General features: G+C 40.6%; 1 protein-coding gene across 5 annotated transcripts in view; it reads left to right on the forward strand.

Annotated features, from left to right (window-relative positions):
• Positions 1–22112, forward strand: part of LOC126235831 (phospholipid transfer protein C2CD2L) — a 624312-nt gene that overhangs the window by 487357 nt on the left and 114843 nt on the right. For all 5 annotated transcript variants that reach the window (XM_049944685.1, XM_049944683.1, XM_049944684.1 and 2 more), the window contains exon 7: positions 7390–7579. In XM_049944685.1, the coding sequence (XP_049800642.1) occupies positions 7390–7579 (190 nt within the window). The remainder of the gene's footprint in view (positions 1–7389; positions 7580–22112) is intronic.

Genomic DNA, 22112 nt, shown 5'->3' on the forward strand with positions numbered 1-22112 from the left:
GGTTGTGTGCCATGTCATTGTAAACTACTAAAACAACTAAACTGCTAACATTTAAACCTACTTGCTGCAGCCCTCTTCAGGATGGTTTATGCTCAGTGAACTACCCTGAAGAGGGCCACAGCAAGTCACTTGAAACATTGGCAATTTATTTGTTTTGGTTTTCAGTGAACCGCCCTAAAGATGACCGCAGCAAGTTGGTTGAAACATCAGCTGTTTAGTTGTTTTAGTATTTTACAATGATGTTTATCCAAAATGACACCAGCCGTGGAAGCCTACAAACTTAAACAATTTGTGTTGACTGGGTAGCACCCTACTCCTGAAAGGCTTAGTCTGTGTATTGTGCACCTGAAATATTTGTTTGGTCTGCAGATTCCTGATGAGCAAGGTGACAAACATCACAAAATGCAAGATCTGAAACAGGTCCACAAATGTGGGCAAGAATTTCCTCATTACCTTATCCTGTCCCCAGCTTACTGCTGTAAAATGCTTAACCCCCATACTTTTAACTGGCTTTAATGAGATTTACTTCTTCCCAGCATTGTTGCAGCACTGTGATTTCTCATGAACGAGTTTAAGATTGCTCTCCATGTGCTTCCAGTCATCCCAAATTTACGTAGCATCAACTTTCTTGGGAAGCAAATCATTCAACATCCATAAATTGGACAATGGAGAATTAGTTCAAAGGCAAACATTGAAGTCGCTGGAGTTTGTGTATGGTCCTAATGTGTGGCTGTGTTAAAAAGTATATCCCAATCAGGGCAGGAAGCTATCACAATGCATGTGGTCTGCACAATGGAAGGCAATGGGCACTGCACGCAGGTTGCTGTTCACTCACTCAGCAAAAGATGGACTAGGATAATACACCGCAGTCATGGTATGGCTTAATATCCATGTCACAATAGAAGTTGTGGGAGGCTGCCAAGGTGAAGTTTATGGCATTTTCCATAACCACTGACCTACAGGCACCAAACATGCCAAACATTGACTGGAGACATTTTATTGTAAATCTAGGGGTGGTGCCTTGCATCAGATTAACTAAGAAAAATGTATAAGGCCATCCACACTCAAGCATGTACCATGTTCTCCTCTCGCAAATGTGGAAAAGGCCCCACATAATCAACATATATTCTTTCCATATGCTAATTAATTACCTCAGGTGACTAAAAATCCCTGCCGAGTGTTAATCACCAATTTGCTTATAGCACACAGCTTATAGCTGATAACTAATATCTTGATTTGTTCATCCATTCTCTTCCATATACAGTGTTCACTGGTCTTCATTTTGGTCTTGCAGAACCCAAGATGGCCACTTGTGGGAGTTTCATGACAGTATTTAAAAACCAGAGGTACCAGATCTTTAGGTAAACCTATTTTATTCCTGCAACTGTCCTGCACGGTACAACACAGGACATTGTCTTTTAGAAAATATTGCTTAACAAGTTTCCTTTCCTTGTATTCCTTCTTCAGGTGACCTAACTCCGAATCAGCGGATACCCACTCAGAATAGAACAAATCATGTGACCTAGTATTTCCAGCTTCTTAGGTTCACACTCTGGAGAGATTCTAACTGCCCACCTTGCAATACAGTGTCCATAAGTTAGAATGTTACAGTGAAATTGCTGCCAAGCCATGCAACAACAATTTCCTCGATACACGATGTAGCAGCTTCTCAATAACAAGTGCCCAGTGCACAAAATACATAGGCCCACTCACCATTGGAACTCACTGCATAGCCAGGTGTGGCAGTTCAGCCATCCTTGTTTGAGTGATATGGCAAAGTTGATAGATAAACAGGAGATATTCTTCTGCCACTGGGACTGCAGTACTGCTCATCCAGTCTGTGGAGTACCCTCCCAGAACTTGCAGCCACCATGTGCATTACTCCAACAACAGGCACATGCTGCATTGGACTTGCTCAGTGGGAATTCAAATTCACAGGTACTGATGACAGAAATGAACTTTCACATGTTCAGTGAATGTTGTGTATGGGCCTCTGCAGCAGGAGCTTCCTTCATGCACCCGTGCTGACTGCTGTTCGTCGGTGATGAAGGCTGGAATTTGAATGTCAATACCACAATTGGACACTGGACATCCACTGAGTGGTGGGAATCACATATTACTCCATCAGACAGATAGTCGTTGAATTGTCAGAAGGGTCCAGATCAGAGGAGGGAGCATTATAGGCTGGGGAATGTTTTTGTGGCAGTCCTTGTGTTATCTTGTCATTCTGGAAGGCACAATAGATCAACATAAGTATCCATGTAGTCTTGGGAACTGTGTCTACTTCTACATGCAGTGTATTTTCCTGCAGCACAGTGGCATCTACTAGCAGGACAATGCAACATGTAACACAGCTCACATTGTATGTCTGTTTTTGAAAGAGCAACAGGATGAATTTATCGTAGTCCTCCGGCCACCAAACTCCCCAGATTTAAACCCAATTTAGAATCTGTGGAACCATCTTAATCAGGCTGTTCGCACCATGGATTCTCAACCAAGAAACATAGCACAGCTGGCCACGGCACTGGAGTCGGCATGGCTCCGTATTCCTGTTGGTACCTTCCAGAACCTCACTGACTCTCTTTCCACACATCTCGCAGATGTCTGCTCTGCAGACGGTGGTTATTCATGCTTTTGACAGGTGGTCACATTAAAGTGACTAGATAGAGTAGTTCAGTAGCAAATGAGAGGTTGGGGAAATTGAAAGGGAACAAATTAAAAACAAGGGAGGCAAAATAGAGATGCAGAGAAGAGAGAAAAATACTAAATTACATATCAAACAATGGAAAATCCAGGCTGGAATATAACAATATTATGGAAAGTTGCTACTCACTATATAGCAGAGATGCTGAGTCTATCCAGTATCTCATTCTCTGGAAAGGACTCTACCACATACACAATATTAACCAGCAGATCAGTTCCTATGTTCATCCAGACCAGCCTTCCTGCACCTTTTGGTATTGTATTGTGTGGGTCAGGTCTAAAGAGTCCATGTACACTGTTTAACTGGTTTACCTGATGTCTTGGGTGTACTGTGCGACAGTTTGGCTCTCACGGTCATAAAACCAAGATGGAGTAATTATCCCATCCAGCTCTACTGTGCACTGCTGCAGATTAATTTTAGCATGATGTTTACTCAGCAAATCCAAACCAGAAAGATGTTATAGCTAATGCCCACAGAAGGCAGAACTTCCACACATATTTGGAAGGCTCTCCCTCCCACTTGGAAACCCAACAGTGTGCAACTGAGAGGATTCACACTTTTACCACCCACACCACACAATCTACAGCATGGTGGGTTCAAATTCACTGCTCTCAGTATACTCTGGCTAGCCATGGATATTTGTGATCTTGTATCCAACAACAATTTACACAGCCTTCCCTGTATATAGCTGAATAGTCGAATATCGCCATTGATTTTGCGCTGGGATGCCCATAGCCAAACTTACTGGTGCCATACCACAGTGGTCACACCATCCCCTGTACCATTAAATGCAGTGGCAGGACTGTTATGCTTATTCCACTGTCTATGTGCCTGTAGACATTTTTGAACAGAGTACCCCACTTGCTTGCTCCTCTGACATTGTAATTTCATACAGAAACGTTGAACGTGTTCTGGAGCACCACATGTATAATGCACAATCTCTGTGTTAATCACTACATTCTTCTCTATTGGTCTAGTTATGGTATCAATTTCAGTTAACGCTGCTTTCTCCAGGGTTCTCGGAAAATCCATGCGCCCTTTCCATGATATTTCAGACAGCAGGCCGCGCAAAAGTGCATCAAGTGCTTGTTGTTCTGCCTCCTGCAAAATGGTTTTGTTGGCATGATCATCATTCATTAACTGATACATATTGACAATGGTGGGCCTTTTGTGGTTCAAAAACCTTGCTTCTGTGCTGCACCATTAAGTCGTTCATGATAGTATTGAAAGGTATTCTTCTTCCTGTAATGATCCACTGATCTTTCCTGAAAGTCAGTAAAGAACTGAGAGTCCCACAATTTCTTATTCCACATGGGTTATGTCTTGGTATCCCCCAAACAATTTTAAACAAGCTACATTTAACAATTTTCCATCAGTCCAGTTCCCTAACTTTGCAGCCATGTGCAAATTATCCATGAGATTTACTGGAAAATGGTGCCACCAATGATGCCATACCATAATCAGATAGGTGAAGACATGCATGAAGATGACCGTACTCGTCTTTTATCCTTCAAATGATTCATTTCACTCTACAAAACTTCATTGTCAGCTCTAACCTTAGCTACCTCATTTAATAGATGCTGGATTGTCTCCTGGGCTGTTGCTTTCCAGGGACAGACATTTCAATCAGAACTACCACCACAAACGTATAATATACCCAAAGTAGAAGGGAAAGGACAAACACAGTGAGACAGTCCCAAAGCAACACACATTTTGCCAGCACTTAGATGAAAACTTAGGCTGAATGGCAATGCTGCTGCACTCCTTCTCTTCTAGCCTTCACTGGATCAGCATTTCCAGCTCCAATATTGTAACAGGGTTTTATTGAAAGCTAGGAGTGGGCACATGTTTCTCTGGTGGAGGATGGCACTGGAGTATGTGAAGAAGGCAGTCAGTCAGTTGATGGAACACTTTATTGGGAAATAAAAACAGCCATGGTTCAGAACATCAGAAACAGACAGACTGCAGGTGATGGTTGTGAAATAAAGAAGCGGGATGCAGGAAGAGAGGTTGGCTATGGGTAGCTAGTGACTTGGAGGAAATCAGTAGGTGTCCAGGCTAAGAATGGGAGAGGGAGGAGTGACAGGTGCATGGGTGTGGCATGCAGCTCCTGGGTACCACAGCCAATGAAGTGCAATACGTGAAGATGACATGGAGGCATGGATAGGGGTGCAGGTGGCAGGACAGAGGAAGGGGAAACTGTTAGGTAGAGGATGTCAGTACAGTGGGGTAGTGGAGACTGAGTTCTGACTGATTCCAAAAGTGAAGGATGTGTTTCAAGGATAACTCCCATCTATATAGATCAGATAAGCTGGTGCCAGAGGGAAGGGTCTAGATGGTGTGGGCTGTGAAGCAGCCCTTGAATTTGAACATGGAACTGAGCAGGTCTGGGTCTTCCACAGGGATATGACACCTGTGGCAAGAGTTTGGGAGAAGGAGTGGCATGGGGATGGATGAGGATGTTGTGTGGGTTGGATGGGTGATGGAAAACCACTTTAGGAGAGATGAGAAGCATCTTGTAAGGGATGTCCCTCATTTCTAGGCATGATGATAGAGAAAGTCCTGGCAAAGGGTATGGTTCAGTTGCTGCAGTCCTTGGTGATATTGAGTGAAGAATGCATGAAAGGAGGCACTCCTTTGCATTTGTTTCTTGGGGACAGTGGGAGGGTTAGGGATGTGTGAAGATATGGCACAGGAAATCTGTTTGCAGACTAGGTTTGGGGGGGGGGGGGGGGGTAGTGCCTGGCTCTGAAGGTCTCTGTGAGACCTTTAACATATTAGGCAAGGGAATTCTCATCACTGCAGACACAGATAAAGTGCCCAGGGTGGCAAGGCTTATGATTATGTCACTCTCTCTAAATCCAGTCCTTCATGTCATCTTCTTCATGTGCCGCACCTCACTGGCTCCGTTACCTGTGTGCCACATGCCTAACGCAGGTATCTGCCACCCCTACCTCCTGCATTCCTAGCCTGCTACACACCTGCTGCCACTAGCTACCCATCACCAACCTACCATCCTACTTCTTGCCTCTTTCCCTTCTACCCATCAATCAGACACTACCCCCACCCCAGTCCACCTGCCAAACTGTAACTGTGGTATTGTTTGTCCAACCAGCACATTGTAGGTGTACAGGTGTGTGAGTGAGTGCATGCATGCAAGTTTCAGTGAGTGGTCTCCTTTACTCCTAAATTATTTACATGCTGATTTAATTTTAGGTAGTGTGAACAATGTTTTCCTGATTTTCAAATTGCATTAAGTAGTAATCTTGTGCTTCAAACCTATCAAAAAAGTATAGCTGATAATTACTGTATTATGACTTTAAAGTTTTGTCCATGGGGAAAATAGTGGAAGAAACTGTTGATCAACAGACCATACTTTGTGCAGGAATCTGAAACCTCAGTCACATTTACTCTAGGTTCGAAAAATTGTATTTGAACATGGCTATATCATCCTGTTAAAAGTGGCTACATGGAGTAACTTCTTGCACAGGCACTCTCAGTATGATATTGGGAAGTCCTTGGGGAATACAAACAATTGTAGGAGTAAAGATAACCACTTACCATATAGCGGAGGAACTGATGTCCTTTCTCAGAGATAAATTACTAACAAAAACACATTCACAAACACATGGCTCTATTGTCTCAACCAGTTACATTGTCCTGGAAACCAGTCTGCCTAGGGTGAAGGGCTGAGATAACTGTACCTGTGTGTGTGTGCGTGTGTGTGTTTGTACGTATTTTTGTTAGTCAGGTAGCTCCGAGATGGACATCATCAAAATGCTTAGTAATGTGTTCAGTCTTGTTTATGGACTGTCAGCTGCTACATGTGTTAGCTTTATGGTGATTGATTACCTTTACTTCTTACATTATTTTTTTGCTTGAAATAACTTGAGGTGGTATTTTTAAATCTTAAGGAGGCTTGTCCTGTGGTGCAACATCATAGAGAAACAGTTTACCAACAGTAGAACAAATTGGTGTATCACATCAGTTAAACAACTGCTACTGTGTCAGTTGTTACATATGTATCTCATTTGCACAAATCAATCAATGGAAAACCCAGGATGCAATAATAACAATGTTATGAAAAGGATAGATTGCTACAAACCATATAGAGGATATGTGGAGTCGCCAACAGGCATGACAAAAAGACTGCTAAACATGTGAGCTTTCAGCTAAAAGGCCTTCTTCTAAAGATAGCAACACACACACATTTATGTAAGTACAACTCTCACACACACATGACCATTGTCTTTGGTCACAGAAGCCGTTCTCTCTCTCTCTCTCTCTCTCTCTCTCTCTCTCACACACACACACACACACACACACACACACACACACACACAAAATAATAAATTTGTAATAAATCACATTTCTCACAACCTGATCATTCTCTATTTGCCACTATTGGTTTGTAGCTTTGAATTTTTTGCAAACCAATAGATTTACTGCAAAGAATTTCCAGCTTTTCAGTACCCTCAATTAAATTGTTGGATAAAATAAAAAAATGAAAAATAAAGACTTGTTACAGATATTTTTCTCCAAAGTTATCAGTTAAAACTAACTCCCTGATATAATACCTGTATATGGGCAATAATATGGTTTGTAAATAAACTTTAATATCTCAGAAATTTTAAACTTGTTCTCTGTTTAAAAATGTACATTTCCCTTTCTTTTCAATTTTACAGTGACCTCAGCCCAAATACAGCAGAACTGTTGTTTGAAATCTATGACAGAGCGAACAAGGGTAAAAAATTTCTTGGTTTGGGAATTGTGGGAATGGAAGAGCTTCTCATTAATCCCAGCCAAAGACAAGTTATAACCCTGCAGTCTCGTCCTTATGAGAAGGATGAAGTATCTGGAACATTGACAGTTGAGGTAACTTGATGTAAACAATCTAATTTGTCTCTTATATGTAATTTAGTGGCATTTAAATTGATCTGTTGTAGCTGTATGTAAATTGAGTTTAGAGCATGTCATTGGGAAAAAAACTGTAAAACAATAGAAAAAGTAGTACTACCATTCTCTTCTTGATACTTCTTTACAGAGAGAAACGTAGAGATATGTATAAGAAAGTCAAAGAGTATGATTATCTGTTTATATTGTGCTAATAAATGGTATTTCATTGGGTGTATTTATATATACAGAAGTTTTAAGCCAAAATCTGCCAACGAATAAAGAAACAAGTTATCAAATAAACCTATAATCAAATATATGTACAAGAATCTTATTATTTGCTTGTACCTCATTCTGTTGTCACTTTTTTATTTGTTAGACACAAATCTGATGTGTACAAAGCAAGCAAGGCTAAAAAGAGCAGATGCTTTTCAACTTCTTCTGTGTGTGTGTGTCTTGCTTATTTATTAGCAAAAGCTTCAAATTTACATAAGAACATAAATCTTTGCCTTAAAACCTAAGAAAACAGCCTAAAAACCTAAGAAAACAGGAACATCTTTGAATATGTTGTGGCAGATGAAAATTTATGGCACACGGGGATAAATTCACATAACTGAACATTTTGGGCTGATGTCATTTCATCTTATTGATCTCATCTTTATCCATCCATTCATTTCATTTCAGTGAATTTAATTTTTAGGATATTGTTCTACATAACCACAATGGAGAGCTGTGATCATAGTATTCAGACTTCCAGGTAAATTTTGAGAGAAATTGTGGCAAAATAACTTTTTAACTCACTTCTGAATTCTTGAGGATTTTCAACTTTATGCCTTACATTTGAGAACAACACTGCTCAGAAACAAAGAAAAGGAGGAGAGTCTATGAAAATAGGTTTTATCTCATGTATTGTACCAATATGTTTCACAGTTCATGAGAAGTGACTCTTTAATTAAATTTATGGCTAACAGTATTTACTGGGACATTGGAGTGTAAGAATGCAATCACATCTTTGGTTTACCAATCCCACACAATTTTTAGGATAATTAGTTTATTAATTTCTGCAGTGATATCCCAGATAATCTGATAAGGTTATAGGGAGGGAAAGTACATATACAAAATATTGTTATATTTGATCAGTACAATAAAGTATTTTAAATAACTTATTAGCAGATTGATTCTGTTCTTGTTTGTGCTCAAAGATGATGTCAAGAAATTTTACATACAGGGTTGCACCTGGTTTGAGAGCATTGATAGCTGTCTGTGGAGCCTACTTAGTGACTGTGCTTTTAAGCTGCATAATATTGGTTTTACACAACAATGGTATGAGTAAAGTTAATCACCTACTATATAGTAATAGAGACATTGAAGAGACAATAAAGATGTAAACAGTAACTGGTACATGTTAGCTCAGCTCATTAAACCTGCATTCTTCTTTGCAACAACACACACACTGTGTGTGTGTGTGTGTGTGTGTGTGTGTAATATTACCTAAGATAAAAAAAAGTTGTTGTTGTGGTCTTCAGTCCTGAGACTGGTTTGATGCAGCTCTCCATGCTAGGCAAAAGAGGAAAGGTAATTATTCACCTGCAGCTGATCACTGGGTGGCACGAAGGCCTTTTGAGTGAATTACCACAATTTTTTTCAATCTAAGTACTTATTTTCATACACACCATCATACACCCATGCACAAATACTTGCAAAAATATATACATGATACAACTGTATGAACTATTGATTAAACTTACAAATACCATATTTCTTCTACTATATCTACATCCATACTCTGCAGACCTATGTGTCGGGTAGAGTGGTGAAGGGACAGGATCAGTGTGGCTGGCTTTCCTGTACACACTGTTCACCATAGAGCTGTCCATTTTCCAGTTAACTAAGATGTTAAAAAGGGAAGATTGTCATTGTCATCTACCTTCATAGAGAATTTGATAGCAGGGAGTTCCTGAAGGTTTTCACTCCCTGCACTGATTTGTATCTCCACGCTGCCAGCTGCCAACATCCAATACAGTGTGAGGATGTGCTACTTACACTGCCCCATGCAGTATTGAATGAAGACAGCCTGCCAAGGAATCTCAACAGCCCTGAGAACATATTCAAGAAGAATGGATATGGCAGCAGACAAATCTAAAATTCTTTTGCGTAGAAGGTTAAGGCCAAGCAGATAGAACATGACAAGGAGGATAAAACAATGACATCAGAGGTATGCACCGAGCCTGTGCAGCCCGGTTGAGATGGTAGCCCTGACAGCTGGGGGAGCCTCAAATTGTGCTGTCCAGTCAGCCAGTGGAGCTTCACTGAGGCCCGCTGAGCTGTGTGGTGCCCCAACAGAGCCTGAGTCTGCCTGGCTGCTCATCAAGTCATGCTCTGACCGGGTTGCACGCTGTTGTGGATACAGAGCAAAATCTCTCTGGCCCATTTGCAAGCAGATTTTTACTTTGCATATTATTTACTGATGCAGTATTTCACTTCCAGTCTTACACTAAATTAATGGATGACTGTAACATAAGGAATAGGATGATTCTTTAAATCTCCTCTATTTCTTGTAATTGATAAATCAATGTATTGTGATGTGCATGTTAAAAAGAGTCCATACCTTACGATACTATGAAAATAGTTAATTTTGTTAAATGTTGTACTACTAATTATCAAACTTTTTCCATACAGTAAGAGGAAATGGGAAAATTTTTTTATTGACACAAATGAAAGTTAGATGATTATCTTGTGGCACACCTGTTCTCATATTGTATGAAACTAATCTTTTTCACACCAGCTGCACATTTCCCCAAGTCAAATCTAGCTTCAAACTGTGGCTTATTAAGTGCAAATTTACCTAAAAATCAACAGTTAAAATTTATTATTTCAGGTTCAAAATAAAAACTTTGCACTGTGCAAGATCATATTGAATCATTCACTAAAAAGCTTACAGTTTGAGATATCTGTTTAAATTCTAATTAATTGAGTGCTTCGATACCCTGTCATTATTTCCTAGTAGAAATTCATTTTTCTGCAGAAGAAAATGTCAAGAACATAATTAAGAAACATTTGAAGGGATGTGAAAAAACTTTCAAAGACTATTTACTTGCTCTGTCTCGTAATAACAGTTGGACTCACAATCTCTTGGAAGAGACAATAATTTTGGAATCCACTTGAATAGTAAATTAAAATGAGTAGTTACTGGAAATTTTTAGTAACTTTAAGGTACAAAGACACTGTAAATATTAGTCATGGATAACTTCGTGGTTCAGCTTAGAGGCGGAATTCCCAATGTTATCAAATAAAGTAGTAACAACTTTATTACTTGTCTTGTCCACACATTTGTGTGAAAAGGATTTTCCTTCTCATGCTTCATAAAAAAAAATATGGAAACAAACTTCTCACTGACAGTATTGTGAAACTGCATTTTACTTCTGTGCTTCCTGACTACAAAATTGTGTGCCATGAATTACAAGAAAGGATTTAGCCAGTTCATTTCTTAATGAGACGTTGTGGGTTAACAGAAAAAGGGGGTCACATGTCGAAAAAGTTTAGGAACCACTGCTGTTAGGTAACTGCAAAAATGTCTACCTGACATCAGAGTTGCATGATGGAGTCACTAAATTATCTGTTGGGTGCAAATATATTTGTTAAAACTAAAAGCTAAATTAATGAAGGAACACTAGCTGCAATCAAGACAGACATTGGAGTTTATTGAAAATTTTCTTGCTCCAAGTAAAGAAAGAAATATTCTTCTCGCAACACTATAATGACCTTATGGATGAATTTACTCCATATGTGACTGTCCTTCATCTGATTTTCCCTTGAACATACACATGGAAACTTCGACAATTTTCTCCTCATCTGCCCATGATGCAAAGGCATTCTTTGCTCGTTTTGAATGCATTGATGCAGAGGCTTTGTCCTCTGTATGACATTCTACAAATGATATCAATATACCTGCATGGAGGATAAATATATTGCATAGATGCAGTTGGCGCTTCCTCTCTCTGTTATCAGAAGTTGCTTCATATGATGCAGTACTGGAAATAATGCAAGCAAATACACTGGCTTTATTTCCATTTTTCACTTAAAAGATCCTGGATGTTTTTCTTCAGCAGTGCTATTTCTTGCAAATGATTGACAATATTGAGGCACACCATCTTCTTTAAATACAATCTCTTACCCAATTCTGGGTGTCAAAAAATGTATAACCAAACATTGAATTTTATTTATTTATATATGCATCATTTTACATAAATGGGAGTGCTTACCTCATTGTCCACCACAGTTTCCACAGTGTTCCTGTAGCTGGTATACCTATGGCACAAGCAGCTGCAGCGTCGGGCCATTATCAGTTTCCATAGCCTTGGTAGCCACTTGAAATACTTCGGAAAACTGAACTGTCAACTACCTGGTAATGTAGATGCTTGTTCTCAGACAAGTGTATTTTCCCGAAGTCATGTAAAGCTTTAGAAATTTGTTCATTTTGCATTAAAATGGATTGTAGCATGACACACAAAGTATTCCAGTGACTATCAATGTGCTGCTTTATGGTAAACTGCAGCCATGAATCTTTTACATGCCCACAAATTTTTAAATAAGTTAAGATATTTTCTATTGTTTCCAGTGACATGTAAACATTAGGCCAATATTCTGCAACCACTTACCCTCAAGGGTGTAGCACAGAACAGTGCTAAGGGAGTGAGTGGATGTTGCATGGAAGGCGACACTAGTTCTCAAGTGTCTTTTTCACGTATGTCTCTTGATCAGTAACAAACATAATGTTACACAGATGGCTTGTAAACATCCCTAACTTGCTCATGTTTGCTTCAGTTTCCTCTCATATACATGTAGCACTTTTCTCTATATCATACAGGAACTCTGCAACAAACAGGACCCTATTTTTGCAACTCTCTTGAGATTGAATGTGTAGTAAGAGGCAAAGTAGACTCGTCTGTCCACATGTCAGTTACACATGCACATACATCACCCTCCATATCCTGCAACACTTGGGAAAGGGGGGGGGGGGGTGAGGGGACCAGAGCCACACAATATTCATTTGCAACTTTTTTTTTACGCGTTGAAAAACTGCTGATGGGTGAAGAAGCACATCTTTTGCTCTTGCAATGGGTTACTGTGCTCCTATTTCTATCAGTGCCTGTGCAAGATCTTGAAAGCCTTCTCCTGTAGCTGCACTGAATAGCTGCAGATCTCTTGCACATAATCTTACACACTTATCGAGGACAGTGGTTTTTGTTGATGCCAGAAGGTTGCTACTACTACTGATATGGCTATAGGAGAAGCTTTGTAGATATTAATGTGTCAAACTGGATACTGGTACTTCCATCACAGAAAGCTAATAATGTACATCAGCCACCACAGTCTACAAAATCCACAGATTTATTTTCATGATCTACAACCTGTGTAAAATTTTGGCATACCATGCTACCTCCTGATTTTCTCATGTGATTGCAGGTTCCCTCCTCCGATTTCAGGGAAACATCTTTTTCCTCTTCCTCACATTTTCTAATCCTTTGATATTGGGAGGATTTTTGCTCTTCGATATGTATTTTGGACATAATTATGTATAACAACCCAAAAGCACTGTCAAGAAAACAAAAACAATTATGAATTGCTTATGACCTGAACACGTCAGTGTTTTTTGCTGAACTGTCTGTTGACTCTCAGGCTTGGCCAGGTACTCATACAAGCTGTGGACCTCAACTGCATGTTGTGATCCCATAACAGTTGAGCTTGACTAACTGCAGTGCAGGCAAAAAAACAGAGAATTGGCCACAGGCGAAACAGAGCAATTGGCCACAGGTGAGCTCAGTTGGGTAAATGGGGTGCAATACACAGCTCTGTATAGCTTATCTGCCATACAGTGGCAAAGTGTCAAACAAAATCTTTAGAATCGTTGCTTGTCCTAACATTAAATGCATTTTCTGTCCATCTCCAACTGTCTGTACTCTATAATGAAATGTCGTGTGACGAGGGCCTCCCATCGGGTAGACCGTTCGCTTGGTGCAAGTCTTTTGATTTGATGCCACTTCAGTGACTTGCGCGTCGATGGGGATGAAATGATGATGATTAGGACAACACAACACCCAGTCCCTGAGCGGAGAAAATCTCCGACCCAGCCGGGAATCGAACCCGGGCCCTTTGGATTGACAGTCTGTCACGCTGACCATTCGGCTACCGCGGGCGGACTCGTACTCTATTATGTATGGTGAAAGACAACTTGGGGCTCTGTGAACTGGGTGTTTACCTTATTCTATGTAAATGCCATAAAGCATAATCTGGCAGATCATGTGGACAATCAAAAAAGATGCAACCAACATAGAAGACATACAAAACTTAAGAAACCAACCAAATCTGCAGTTGCAGAACAGTGCATGGTTACAAAGGACTCAATTAAGTATGAAGAAATGGAACTGTTGAGACAGACCTCATTGTTTTGGGACTATGTTCTGAAGGAGGTATTGAAATATGAGACGCTGGGGAGTGATCAACAAAGGCACTGGCTCCACACTAAGCAAAGCTTGGGACCCAGCACTCAGCCAACTAAAATCACAGTGTCGGCCGAAAGCCACTTCCGTGCCTGATGGGGTCTACAGAGGGTCCAAGGTTCAAGCCCACTCCTCAGAAATTCTGTCCCTCCACTACTCCAGCAACATGGCATATGACTGGATATTGGAGAAATGGATGTGGAATGATCACAGTACAAAGGAGGCAGGATGTAGCAAAAAGCTCATTCTGTGGGCCTCACCTGAAAATAATTGCAAAGTACAATGTTGAAATATCATGGTACGAAGACAACTGCACCTTTCTGGACACTCAAGAACAGTGCAAATAGTTGATTCACTGGGAAGCTTGTTGTTGGTGTTGTTGCCTTCAGCCCAGAGACTGGTTCCCTGCAGCTATCCATGCTACTCTACCCTGTGCAAGCCTCTTCATCTCCAAATAACTACTGCAACCTACATCCTTCTTAATCAGCTTACTGTATTCATCTATTGGCATCCCTCTTCAATTTTTACCCTCCATGCTTCCTTCCAGTACTAAATTGGTGATCCCTTGACACTTCGGAACGTGTCCTACCAACCTATCCCTTCTTCTAGTCAAGTTGTGCCACAAATTCCTCTTCTCCCTGATTCTATTCAGTACCTCCTTATTAGTTTCATGACCTACCCATCTAATCTTCAGCATTCTTCTGGAGCACCACATTTTGAAAGCTTCTATTTTCTTCTTGTCTACACTGCCTATTGTCCATGTTTCACTTCCATACATGGCTACACTCCTTACAAATACTTTCAGAAAAGACTTCCTGACACAAAAATCTATACTCGATGTTAACAAATTTCTCTTCTTCAAAAATGCTGTCCTTGCCATAGCCAGTCTACATTTTATATCCTCTCTACTTTGACCATCATCAGTTATTTTGCTCCCCAAATAGAAAAACTCATTTACTACTTCAAGTGTCTCATTTCCTAATCTAATACCCTCAGCATCACCTGATGTAATTTGACTACATTCCATTATCTTCATTTTGCTTCGGTTGATGTTCATCTTACATCCTCCTTTCAAGACACTGTCTATTCCATTCAACTGCTCTTTCAGGTCCTTTGCTGTCTCTTACAGAATTACAATGTTGTTGGCAAACTTCAAGGTTTTTATTTCTTCTCCATGGACTTTAACTTCTGTTCCAAATTTTTCCCTTGTTTCCTTTACTGCTTGCTCAATATAGAGATTGAATAACATTGGGGATAGGCTACAACCCTGCCTCACCCCATTCTCAATCATTGCTTCCGTTTCATGCCCCTTGACTCATAACTGCCATCTGATTTCTGTACAAATTGTAAATAGCCTTTCGCTCCCTGTATTTTACACCTGCCACCTTTAAAACTGGAAAGAGAGTATTCCAGTCAACATTGTCAAAAGCTTTTTATAAGCCTACAAATGCTATAAACGTAGGTTTGCCTTTCCTTAACCTAGCTTCTAAGAGAAGTCGAAGGGTCAGTATTGCCTCACGTGTTCCAACATGTATACTGAATCCAAACTGATCTTCCCCGACGTCAGCTTCTACCAGATTTTTCATTTGTTTGTAAAGAATTCATGTTAGTATTTTGGAATTGTGACTTATTAAACTGATAGTTCAGTAACTTTCACACCTGTCAACACCTGCTTTCTCTGGGATTGGAATTATTATATTCTTCTTGAAGTCTTGCCTGTCCCATACATCTTGCTCACCAAATGGAAGAGTTTTGTCATGGCTGGCTCTCCCAAGGCTATTAGTAGTTCTAAGCGAATGTTGTCTACTCTTGAGGCCTTGTTTTGAGTTAAGTCTTTCAGTGCTCTGTCAAATTCTTCACTCAGTATCATACATCCCATTTCATCTTCATCTATGTCCTCTTCCATTTCCATAATGTTACCTGCTAGTACATTGCCCTTGTACAGATATCCATGTACTCCATCCACCTTTCTGCTTTCCCTTCTTTGCTTAGGACTCGTTTTCCATCTGAGCTCTTGATATTCATACAGGTGGTTCTCTTTTCTCCAAAGGTCTCTTTAATTTTCATGAATGCAGTATCTATCTTACCCCTAGTGATATTTGCTTCTACATCCTACATTTGTCCTCTAGCCATCCCTGCTTAGCCATTTTGCACTTCCTGTCGATCTCATTTTTGAGACGTTTGTATTCCTTTTCACCTGCTTCATTTACTGCATTTTTATACTTTCTTCTTTCATCAATTAAATTCAATGTATGTTCTGTTACCCAAAGATTTCTACTAGCCCTGGTCCTTTTACCTACTTGATCCTCTGCTGCTTGCACTATTTCATCTCCCAAAGCTACCTCATTGTTCTTCTACTGTATTTCTTTCCCCCATCCTTGTCAGTTGTTCCCTAATTCTCTCTCTGAAACTCTCTACAATGTCCGGTTCTTTCCATTTATCCCCTTAAACTTCTTCCTTTCTGCAGTTTCTTCAGTTTTAATCTACAGTTCATAACCAATAAATTGTGGTCAGAGTCCACATCTGCCCCTGGAAATGTCTTACAATTTAAAACCTGTTTGCTAAATCTGTGTCTTACCATTATATAATCTATCTGAAACCTTCCAGTGTCTCCAGGCCTCCTCCCCAAGTACAACCTTCTTCCATAACTCTTAAACCAAGTATTAGCTATGATTAACTTATGCTCCATGCAAAATTCTACCAGGTGGCTTCCTCTTTCATTCTTTACCCCCAGTCCATATACACCTACTGATTTTCCTTCTCTTATTTTTCCTACAATTGAATTCAAGTCCTCCATGACTATTAAGTTTTTGCCTCCCTTTTTGTTGTTGTTGTTGTTGTTGTTGTTGTTGTGGTCTGCAGTCCTGAGACTGGTTTGATGCAGCTCACCATGCTACTCTATCCTGTGCAAGCTTCTTCATCTCCCAGTACATACTGCAGCCTACATTCTTCTGAATCTGCTTAATGTATTCATCTCTTGGTCTCCCTCTACGATTTTTACCCTCCACACTGACCTCCAGCACTAAATTAGTGATCCCTTGATGCCTCAGAACATGTCCTACAAAACGATCCCTTCTTCCAGTCAAGTAGTGCCACAAATGGCTCTTCTCCCCAATTCTGTTCAATACCTCCTCATTAGTTATGTGATCTACCCATCTAATCTTCAGCATTCTTCTGTAGCACCACATTTCAAAAGCTTCTATTCTCTTCTTGTCTAAACTATTTATCGTCCATGTTTCACTTCCATACATGGCTACACTCCATACAAATACTTTCAGAAACGACTTCCTGACTCTTAAATCAATACTCGATGTTAACAAATTTCTCTTCTTCAGAAACGCTTTCCTTGCCATTACCAGTCTACATTTTATATCCTCTCTACTTTGACCATCATCAGTTATTTTGTTCCCCAAATAGCAAAACTCATTTACTGCTTTAAGTGTCTCATTTCCTAATCTAATTCCCTCAGCATCACCCGACTTAATTCGACTACATTCCATTAAAGCTGCATGTCCTCGGGAAAAATTACGACTGTAGTTTCCCCTTGGGTTCAGCCGTTCGCAATACCAGCACAGCAAGGCCGTTTTGGTTAGTGTTACAGGGCCAGATCAGTCAATCATCCAGACTGTTGCCCCTGCAACTACTGAAAAGGCTGCTGCCCCTCTTCAGGAACCACACATTTGTCTGGCCTCTCAACAGATACCCCTCCGTTGTGGTTGCTCCTATGGTATGGCTATCTGTATCATTGAATCATTGAAGCACGCAAGCCTCCCCACCAATGGCAAGGCCCATGGGTCATAGGGGGGGGGGGGGGGGGGGAACTACCTGAATAGCTTCTTTTATCGCACCATACATTTCTTCAAACTCTTCATCATCTGCGGAGCTAGCTGGCATATAAACTTGTACTATTGTGGTAGGTGTGGGCTTCATGTCTATCTTAGCTACAATAATGCATTCACTATGCTGTTCATAACAGCTTATCCACGGTCCTATTTTTTTATTTATTGTTAAACCTACTCGTGCATTACCGTTATTTGATTTTGTATTTATAACCCTGTACTCACCTGACCAGAAGTCTTGTTCCTTCTGCCACTGAACTTCACTAATTCCCACTATATCTAACTTTAACCTATCCATTTCCATTTTTAAATTTTCTAACCTACATGCTCGGTTAAGGGATCTGACATTCCATGCTCTGATCCATAGAACACCAGTTTTGTTTCTCCTGATAACAACGTCCTGCTGAGTAAACCCTGCCCAGAGATCTGAATGGGGGACTATTTTACCTCTGGAATATTTTACCCAAGACAACACCTTAATCGCTTAACCATAGAGTTAAGCTGCATGCCCATGGGAAAAATTATGGCTGTAGTTTCTCCTTGCTTTCAGCTGTTCACAGTACCAGCGCAGCAGGCCAGATCTGTGAATCATCCAGACTGTTGCCCCTGCAACTACTGAAAATGCTGCTGCCCCTCTTCAGGAACCACATGTTTGTCTTGCCTCTCAACAGATACCCCTCTGTTGTGGTTGCACCTATGGTATAGCTATTTGTATGGCTGAGGCACAAAAGCGTCCCCACCAACAGCAAGGTCCATGGTTCATGGGGGGCATAAGATCATGTATTATAAAGGTACTGAATTTCAAAAATTGGAAAGTCAAGGTTGAAATATCAACAACTACGGCAATGATAGACTGCTCCTCACCATAAAAACAACATATTGAGTTGCAGACAGGCACAATGAAATGACTGTTACACATTAAGCTTTTTCTCAGAGCCTTCATCAGAAAAGAGAAAAACACATGCGTTCACACAAGCATGCACACCTTACACACACATGACCGCTATCTCTGTATGCTCAGGCCAGGCTGAAACTGGAAAGTGTTGAACGGAAGCAACACTCTATAGTGGAGTGGAGAAGGGGAGAGTTATTAGGGTACAAATGGGAAGGAGGGAGGGGGGGGGGGGGGGGAGAGGAAACAGAGTGCCTGGCAGAACGTGCAGACAGGGCTATGTAGTGCAGCATCAGGAGACTGAGGGAATAAAAACAGAGCGGAAAGAAGAGGAAAAGATTGGCGGGTGCATTGGCAGAGAGCAGTGCACACTAAGATTGGGGTCATGAGTTGGAAAGAGATGATAGGACAGAGAGGGTGGAACGTAATGGGTGAAGTGTGTGGGGACAGCATATTACTGTCAGTTGAAGCCGGAAAAATTTCAGGAATGGAGAATGTGTTGTAGGGATAACTCCCAACTGCACAGTTCAGGAAATCTGGTGGTAGAGGGAAGATCCAGGTGGCCTGGGTTGTGAAGCAGCCTTGAAATCAAGCCTGTTGCGTTCACCTGCAAGTTGTGCAGGCCCACTTTGCTCTTGGTCATGGTTTGGCAGTAGCCATTCATCTGAGTGGATAGCTGGTTGGTAGTCATACCAATATAAAAAGCTGAGCAATGATTGCAGCAGATCTGGTAAATAACATGCTACTTCCACTGGTGGCATGGTCTCTGATCAGGTAGGATAAGTCTATGACAGGATTGCTGGATGGGTGAATTGGGCAGGTCTTGCGTCTGTGTCTTCCACAGGGACGTGATACCTGAGGCCAGGGGGCTGGATTGGAAGTAGCATTGCTCCTGAAATCATCTCGGCCTCACCCTATGGCAACCTACTGACCTGCACCCTCTGCCCAACAGTTTTCACCCCCTCTATCCTGTCACTCCTCCCAACTCATGCCCCCACCCTCATTGTGCCCTCTTGTAACCCACCCACCAACCTTTTCCCTTCTCTGCTCCTCTGCTTTCTGCGTATTCCTCCCCACGTCCCCTCCCCCCTTCCACCTACCCACCCACCCGCACACACACGCACAAATCCTGCTGTAGAGACAGCCCTGTTTCCTCTTTCCCAACCCGTACCCTGCTATCCGTTCTTCTTCTCCACTTCACTATGGATTATTGTTCCCATTCAATGCATTCCAGTTTCAGTCTGGTCTGAGAAGCCAGAGGTAGCAGTCCTGTGTATGTAAGGTGTGCTTTCTCCTGTGAATTAATACATGTTTTTATTTTCTAGTGAAGACTTTGGCCAAAAGCTTAATATTTCTTTACTGGATATCAGTGACATAAGTCTTCTCAGTGCTGTAACTTCCCTCACACATTAATTACAGAAAAATTATTGTCAGTTCCTTTTTAACATGCCATATCATGCTTCTCTGCACCTATAATAGTTTATGCCACAGGTGTGCTAACATGAACAATATTAATGTAGTCTTCATGTGCTGATGGTGGAACAGACACCACACATGCCTCATTTGAATCTTGAAAGTAGCACGTGGCTGCCACTGCTGCACTGTCCAGCCACGCTGTGTTCACAGGCCACTGACATGTCCATGACTACTTGTCAGAGACACACTCACCTACATCTGTGCTACTGCTTATGCAAATCAAACACCGCTTGCAATCAAAATCAATCGCTCATCATTGAATTCGGTATGTCATATTGTACAGGTATTTCCATTGTACCATATCTTAGGTTTTATTTCCATTCCATTCACATTGGAAACAAAGAAAAATGGTTTATAAACTTTTCTGTGCACACTGTAATTAATCTCTCACACATTTGTGGTTCCTATAGGAATGTTGTATTGGGAGGGGTGGGGGTGGGGGGGGGGGAGGGGGGAGGTGTTGTACTCCTGGATTACTCATTGAACACTGGTTCTTGAAACTTAGTTAATATGCTTCATGGGATAATTGACATGTGTGTTCATGGATCTGCCAGTTCAGGTTTTTTCAGCATTTCAATGATGCTCTAATGCAAAACAAACAAATATGTGACTATTTGTACTAACCTTCTGTGTAACCATTCATTATCCTGTATTAGTCCTAATTGGTAGAGTCCCACACACTCAAAGAATATTCTAGGAGAGATCACTCTACTTTTGTGTTAGAAATACCCTTCATAGATGAACTATGTTTTCCCAGTGTTCTATCAGTGATCTGAAGTGTGGTACCTGTTTTACCTATGATTGAACCTATATAATCTTTCTACTTCTTACTCCCACAAATTGTTACACTCCAGTATTTGAGTGAGTTGTCTGATACCAATTGGGACTCATCACTTCTGTAGTCATAGGTTGCTATATTTTTGCATTTTGAGAAGCGTTATTTTTTTTCATTTCTGAACATTTAAAGCAAGTTTGTACCACATTGAAATATTGTCAAGCTCTGGCTGGATATATGTGCAGTTTTTATCAAATAGTACTTCAGTATATTATTTCTTGTAACAGGCTTCTAGGGGTTGCAGAGGGGACTTAGTATATAAAGTTTTGACAAGGAACCCATATCTGGAAATATACCATTCAGGTGTAAAATAAATCTGAAGATATGATAATTTCCATATTTCCCACTTTGCAGTTCACACAGTGTGTTCTACAGGAGCCCATGGTATGGCAGTGTACCAAATACTTGTCAGGTGTTCTTCTACAAGGTGAAAGACATCATCTTCAAAGCTGTGAGTGTGCACATCTATGGAGCACCACAATCAACCCTTCTAGTTGTGATTATTCCAGTTTCTTGCAGCCACTGTTGTAGATGGATGAAAATTACTTGTGATCTCATGTTTACATTGAAACATTTTTATTTTGAGAAATGAGCGTTGAAAGTTTTTGCCATTGTCAGTACTTATCACAGACAAAATACCATACAGAGATGTGTGCCCTTGTTTCATTTGGGTCCCATCCACAGACACATTGATGTCTATTATGATTTCATGGCCATCTTCATCTCCAATTCCTTATTACTAATTACTTCTTTGACAGCTCTTTATGATGATCCATTAAGTTGTGCTAGTGATACGTTTTTAAATGTGATTGTTCAAATTGTCTAGTCTTGCAAATGGTGTAGGCATGTTTGTAATACCAAACAATGCATAACATTTCTTTTTGTGTACATATCTCAAAGTGATAAAAAATTCTATAGGAACACTCTTGAATGTCTGCTTGGAACAAATACAGTAAAATCTTCTTTTTACACT

This window comes from Schistocerca nitens, chromosome 2 (assembly GCF_023898315.1).
Source record: "Schistocerca nitens isolate TAMUIC-IGC-003100 chromosome 2, iqSchNite1.1, whole genome shotgun sequence".
Lineage (NCBI taxonomy): Eukaryota > Metazoa > Arthropoda > Insecta > Orthoptera > Acrididae > Schistocerca > Schistocerca nitens.